This window comes from Entamoeba dispar, genomic scaffold (assembly GCF_000209125.1).
Source record: "Entamoeba dispar SAW760 scf_1105229463789 genomic scaffold, whole genome shotgun sequence".
NCBI lineage: Eukaryota > Evosea > Mastigamoebida > Endamoebidae > Entamoeba > Entamoeba dispar.
In genome coordinates, this window is record NW_001855868.1 from 3,750 (window position 1) to 9,807 (window position 6,058).

Consider the following 6,058-nt stretch of genomic DNA (forward strand, 5'->3'; position numbering starts at 1 on the left):
AAAAAGAATCACCAATATTTCCAGCTTCAATAAAGGTGGTGTTAAAACAAAAAGAATTTGATGAGAAAGTGTTCAAAGAAAGATAAAAATAATTACATTTTCTAATTTACTGAATTGTAATATTTATGTAATTTTAAAAGTAGTAAATAAGATAAGATGATTTTAAAATATTTTCTAATAAAATAAAAAACAACCTGAACAGTACTGAATTTCATATTAATTTGAGAATTAGTATTTTGTGGGAAATATGAACTTAATATTTGAAACTTTTATATTGTTATTAAATGAAGGGTATAAAGTTATCAAACAATTTTTGAATTTAACAATATGAATAATATTAAGTGATAATTTTAATTAATTAATAACATAAGAAGATTTCATAATAAATAAAAGAAAAAAGAATTAAATAAGTAATAATAGAATTTGTATTTATTATTCTTACTTCACCAGAGAATAATCCTATCAATATGTATTCTTCATATACTTCTACAGTGTATGTTTGATTGTGGTGGATGCAATATTCAATGACATCCATCATATTCTTAATTACATGCTTTTTAATTTCTTTAATGTTGTAAATTTTGATTTTTAATTATTTAATTATTTTAATATTTTCTATATTTATTAATTAATTTATTCAAATTATTGTATTTATTTTGATATCTTTTATTTTCTTTATTTTAATTATCATATTCTTCATTTATTTATACTTATTCTTTTTATTCAAATATCCATTAATATTATGATCTTTAATAATAATAATATCAAATAATATACCAATTTTACTTTTTTTTTATCTATCACAATATATCTAATATTTTATGATATTGTATATCACTTTTTGATATTATTTGTTTGTTCAATATCATAATGATGTATTTGTATTAGAACATTGTTTTATATATTGATTTCTTATATTGTTTATTTCTTGCATATTTTTTTTTCATAGTAAATAATAAAAGAATAAATAAAAAAATACATAAAAAAATAAACATTATTCTTAAAAACTAGAAAAAATATACTAAATAATGCAAGATGATAAATATTATATGAATGAAGCCTTAAAGATGGGACAAGAAGCTTTAAATATAGGAGAAGTTCCTGTTGGTTGTGTTGTAATTAATTCAAAAGGTGAAATTGTTGCAAAAGGAAGAAATCATACAAAAGAATTTCAAGATGTTTGATTAATTAAATACAATGATATGACTCCCCTCATTATTTATAGGGAACTCAACATGCTGAAATAGTTTGTATTAATCAATTAGTTGAAAAACATATTCGTTTAAATGAATGTATCCTTTACGTAACATGTGAGCCATGTATTATGTGTGCAGAAGCATTAAAACAATGTGGAATTACAAAAATTATTTATGGATGTTCTAATGCTAGATTTGGTGGATGTGGATCTGTTATGACAGTAATTAAATCAAGTCCCTATAAATCAAGTCATGAAATAAATTATTGTTACCATTCATTAATGGGACTAGAGGGATTAGAATTATTAAAATGTTTTTTCTCAATGGAGAATGAAAAAGCACCAGAACCAAATAAAAAGAGAAAAAAAGAAGAAAAATAAAAAAGACATTTGAGTTTATTCATAAAAGTTTTTGATAGTTTTAGTTGCAATACTTCTAAAGAAAAATAAAATAATAAAAATAATAATAAAAATAACCATAAAATATCGTTTTTGTATTTTAAATTTGTATTAAATTCTTTAAAAAAGGAGAACAAAACAAATAGCTTAACTGTGTTTCCAGAACATTGCAACAAGAATTCCAATTGCAGTAACAACAATTGAAGCTAATTCAATATAGAAACCATAATTTGGATTTGGTGAACTTTGAGCAAGCCATTCAGAAACATTGTGTGCAAAGAATAAAGCTAACCACAAAATCATTCCAACAATATTAATAGCAAGAGCGATGAATGCGAATATTAATAAAATCCAAGTTCTTCTTCCTACATTTAATTTAATTTTCTTTAAGCATTTTTGACATGGACCGAATGCGTGAAGAAGATAGAAGAGTGCACAAATAAATGTAAAAACTAATCCGATAATTAAAAATACCATAGCACAAATACCTGATGACTTTAAATCTTGAAATTCAAAAGAATTTCCATACCCATAACGAATACGAGAACCTTCATCATCTTTACAATTATCTGTTGTCCATCCAAGTAAATAAAATGAATAATGTACTTTAGCTGCTTTAACATTGGCCATTGCCCATGGAAGTGGGAGAGAAATAATTGTTAATATTGCTCCAATAATTAAAAACACAGCAGCAAGAAAAGGTAGTATAACGAATTTGCTCATAATTTATGATTTCTAGTTCACGAGTTAAACTTTTTTTAACCATTTTTTGTTATTAGAGTTTTACTTCAGTTTTACTATTAAAAATTGATTAATTTATTTTCTTATTTGAAAAGTAAAGTTTCATTTTAAAAAAAATTAACATTATTTTGTGAATTTCTTTGTATCATTCTAGGTTTTTTATTATTCTTTTAGTTTTTCCCATCTGACTTTTTAAAAACGTGAAGAAAGGAAAAAAATGTTTTTGACACGAAAGAAAGAATTCCACTCAACTTCCAATTACTAGAACTTATTATTTTTTGTGTTATTTTTTATGTTATACAAAACAAACTTAAAATTATATTTTGAAATGAGTTCATACCAAAGAAGACAAAAAAATATTAGTAAATTATCAGAACAAGATTTAGAATATAGTTGCAAATATGAAGACTCTTGGCACTATAAATATAAAAACAATAATGAAATTTATATTGGTGGTATTGCAAATGAGTTAAATGAAGGAGATATAATTATTGTTTTTTCACAATTTGGAGAAGTTATTGATATCAACATGCCATGGAACAATGACGAAGATGAGCACAAAGGATTTTGTTTTCTTAAATATAAAGATCCAAGAAGTTGTGTATTAGCTATTGATAATTTTAATGGGATTGAATTAAATGGAAGAAGACTAACGTTTGTTTTAAATTATTATTTTTATATTTCCAATAAGAATTAATAAGAAAGGGTTGACCATTCTGAGTCACAAGAACAAAAAAATATAGATCAAACAATTGGGAAGTTTATATCTCAAAAACCACATAATTAACAATTTTATTCAATTATACTCATCATTTTTGGAAAACTAAGTTAAGATTATTATTCCAATCTATTAATTCTTTAAAAAGAGGATTAGATTTAAGTGATGTTGTAATATCATTGATTGTTAATTGAGTAATTTCTAAATTAACAGTTGATTTCTTAATATTTACAGTAACAAGACCAATTGTTTGTAATTCTAATAAAATTTGGTAATGATAATCTTTTAATGAATAAAATGATTGTTTAATATTTTGTAACAAATTAATATTTTTTGTATTTTTAAAGAGAAAATCACATAAGTCTGATACTAAAATAATTGGAGAGGAAGATATTTGTGAAAGTCGGTTTAATCCAATTAATACAACATATTGGTATGGAGTTAAATTCCAAATTGGTTGAGGATATAATAATGTAAGAATTTTAAATGAAATAAAAGAACTATCTGAATGAATTAACTTAATTTGATTTATTTGGAGTAAATGAATAGCAATATTTCGTATTGGATTAATAGTAATACATAATTGAAATAAGTCATTAATATCTTTATCATTAAATATTGATTGAGTAAATGTATTCCAACACTCATTAGAATTAATTGATGTTGTTTTTAAAAGAAATGATTTCATTTCATCAGGAGAAGAAATACCTTTAAGTATAAGTGGATCTCTACCAAATGTAATTCTTGAAGAAATTTTTTTATCAGCAAAGATATCATCAGAAAGAGCAGTAAATATTACTGTTAAATGATTGTTATCTAATAAAGTAAGAAACGCGTCTGTAATTTCATAAAATAATTCAATATTATTTTTAAGGAGTTTAGAAGTATTTGTAATAATTAATACTACTCTAACAAAATTTATTTCTTTTATCCAATTAATAAATGAAGTAAATTGCATTGGCATATTTCTTAATTCTTCATTCAGAAATTGTTGTTGTTCAAGTTGAGACTTTATTAATACAAAAAAATCTTTTTGATGTTTTAAAATAGAAGAATCAATAGTAAGGTAATACAGTTTGCAGTTTTTCTTTTGTTTTATTCCTTCTTTAGCTAATTTTTGTTGTTTTTTTTCTTCTTGTACCCTACTTTCTTCATCAACAAAAAATACATCATCTTCATCCATTACAGTAATTGTACTTTCATTTATTGAACTATCATTAAACTTTTCTTTTTTTCTTATTTGTTCATTTTCTGTAAAGTCAGTATGAAGGATTTTAAAAACAATTTGTTCCCACTCATTTTCTTCATCTCCAAGAACAAATGAAATTATTCCAATTTCATTAATAATAAGTTCTTCAACTTGTCTTTTTATACTATTAAAACAATCCTCATTTATAAGAACATCAGTTTGCAGCTCATGTATTTTCTCAAAAGATCACCTTCATTCATTTGATCTCTATTTCTTTCTTTAACTTTTTATTTTTATTTTAATTTTATTTTTGTTTTACATAACATAAATTTATAATAAAAACTGCGTTCCCAACTCTCGGTAGAAATCTCTTTTAGTTTCGTTTGAGAGAAAAAACAGATGAGGTACAGTAAAAGAATAAGGAATAGTTTTATTAATTAGTAATTGAGATAAAATAACTTTTTAAGAAAATAAAAATAATATTTTAATTAAAAAAAGAAGAGAATCAAAAAAAAAAAAAGATAATAAATTTAATGAACCAAACAAAAAATAAAAATATGAAACATGAACAAAATTTCTAATGATTTACTTTTCAGAATTTAGAAAATTCAGTTATAAAGTTAAATTAAAAATTAGAAAGAATTAAAAAACAATTATTCTTTAAACTATTTAAGTAAAGAAAGAAAAGAGAAAAAACAAAAAGAACAACAGAAATTTTTTACTTAAAAAAGAAAAAGAAATTGGCAAATGAGTGAGAATACATTGTTCATAGAAAGACAAACTTCCGTTATGACAGAAATGGTAAAAGGAGAAGAAATTCTTGTTGTGGTTAAACAATGCAATTTTGTATTAACAGTAACCTCAAATACAAAAGTATTAGAAGGTGCAGAAATTTGTTGTGAATTACTTTATGACTCACCTGAATTAAAACCAGTAAGTTTTATAAATCAACCTCCAATAAAATATAAAGCACTTCAAGCGAGTGAACATTCATTGAATGTTGAATGTAAATTAAATGTATTATCAAGTCAACATGAAGACCACTTTTTTAGGGTCAAAGTTACTGTCTTACTTGAAGGAAAAAATATAGGGGATGTATTGTCTTCACCTATACGTTCTATAAGTAAACTAGACCCACATAAGAAAGAATTAATTAAAAAGAAAAAATCTGAAGCTCATATAGTTATTCATTCAACAGAAAAGAAACCTAAGACTCTTACTTATCTAGAAGAAAATAAAAATAATAAATCATTCACTCTAACTAATTTACTAACAATTCTCTCTCAAAATACTGCTTTATTAGAACAGATAAAACAAAAACAATCAAATGAAGATGATCTCTCTTCTTTAGAAAATGGATTTCTTTGTTTTATTGATCGTTATAATCAAAGTGGACGTAGAAAAAATTTAATTATTGACGCTATAGCAAGGTTAAATGATACTTCATTACAAGGATTAGATGAAATTGCAAATGTTGTTGGTTTGTATTTTCTTATTTCTCCTTTTAAGAATATCTAAACTTACTTATTTAGAAGCAACACTTCCTGATGAAAGAAGAAGAACTTCTACTGAGTATGATTATCCTTATTCTTTACGTAATACTCAACGAGATTACCAACTACCATCTTTTGCTCCACCACCAGTAAAGCCATTTATTAATTATACTAACCCATTTCTACGATAGTTATTACCCTTACAAGTGAAAACAAATGTAATTTTAATTAAACCATGTTCAGATGTTTAATTGTCTATTTATAAAATTTTTAATATAACAAAGTAATAACAATAAAACTGACCAAAGTTTATTTATTCTTTT

At 23.6% G+C, this 6,058-nt stretch overlaps 5 protein-coding genes across 5 annotated transcripts, besides 12 other annotated features; 3 read left to right on the forward strand and 2 right to left on the reverse strand.

Moving 5' to 3' along the window:
- Positions 1 to 159: 159 nt before the first annotated feature.
- Positions 160 to 190: a sequence feature (AT_rich).
- Positions 191 to 308: 118 nt separating this feature from the next.
- Positions 309 to 365: a sequence feature (AT_rich).
- A 29-nt stretch (positions 366 to 394) lies between these two features.
- Positions 395 to 959: a repeat region.
- A 3-nt stretch (positions 960 to 962) lies between these two features.
- Positions 963 to 1,030: a sequence feature (AT_rich).
- On the forward strand, positions 1,029 to 1,576 carry EDI_236760 (tRNA-specific adenosine deaminase, putative; the record flags this gene model as incomplete). The annotated part of the gene is made up of 2 exons (XM_001741543.1): positions 1,029 to 1,178; positions 1,226 to 1,576. The coding sequence occupies 2 exons, from the start codon at positions 1,029 to 1,031 to the stop codon at positions 1,574 to 1,576; spliced, it is 501 nt and encodes a 166-aa protein (XP_001741595.1).
- Positions 1,546 to 1,582: a microsatellite.
- Positions 1,583 to 1,633: 51 nt separating this feature from the next.
- Positions 1,634 to 1,679: a microsatellite.
- Positions 1,680 to 1,741: 62 nt separating this feature from the next.
- On the reverse strand, positions 1,742 to 2,317 carry EDI_236770 (uncharacterized protein; the record flags this gene model as incomplete). The annotated part of the gene is made up of 1 exon (XM_001741544.1): positions 1,742 to 2,317. One exon carries the CDS (start codon positions 2,315 to 2,317, stop codon positions 1,742 to 1,744), a length of 576 nt encoding a protein of 191 aa, XP_001741596.1.
- Positions 2,318 to 2,392: 75 nt separating this feature from the next.
- Positions 2,393 to 2,465: a sequence feature (AT_rich).
- A 198-nt stretch (positions 2,466 to 2,663) lies between these two features.
- EDI_236780 (U2 snRNP component IST3, putative) lies at positions 2,664 to 3,122 on the forward strand (the record flags this gene model as incomplete). The annotated part of the gene is made up of 2 exons (XM_001741545.1): positions 2,664 to 2,989; positions 3,041 to 3,122. The coding sequence occupies 2 exons, from the start codon at positions 2,664 to 2,666 to the stop codon at positions 3,120 to 3,122; spliced, it is 408 nt and encodes a 135-aa protein (XP_001741597.1).
- Positions 2,995 to 3,018: a sequence feature (AT_rich).
- Positions 3,123 to 3,144: 22 nt separating the features above from the next.
- Positions 3,145 to 4,236, reverse strand: EDI_236790 (uncharacterized protein; the record flags this gene model as incomplete). The annotated part of the gene is made up of 1 exon (XM_001741546.1): positions 3,145 to 4,236. The coding sequence occupies one exon, from the start codon at positions 4,234 to 4,236 to the stop codon at positions 3,145 to 3,147; it is 1,092 nt and encodes a 363-aa protein (XP_001741598.1).
- Positions 3,358 to 3,399: a sequence feature (AT_rich).
- A 265-nt stretch (positions 4,237 to 4,501) lies between the features above and the next one.
- Positions 4,502 to 4,559: a microsatellite.
- A 150-nt stretch (positions 4,560 to 4,709) lies between these two features.
- Positions 4,710 to 4,816: a microsatellite.
- A 173-nt stretch (positions 4,817 to 4,989) lies between these two features.
- On the forward strand, positions 4,990 to 5,926 carry EDI_236800 (uncharacterized protein; the record flags this gene model as incomplete). Its single annotated transcript, XM_001741547.1, has 2 exons — positions 4,990 to 5,722; positions 5,775 to 5,926. The coding sequence occupies 2 exons, from the start codon at positions 4,990 to 4,992 to the stop codon at positions 5,924 to 5,926; spliced, it is 885 nt and encodes a 294-aa protein (XP_001741599.1).
- Positions 5,927 to 5,991: 65 nt separating this feature from the next.
- Positions 5,992 to 6,014: a sequence feature (AT_rich).
- Between the last annotated feature and the right edge of the window lie 44 nt (positions 6,015 to 6,058).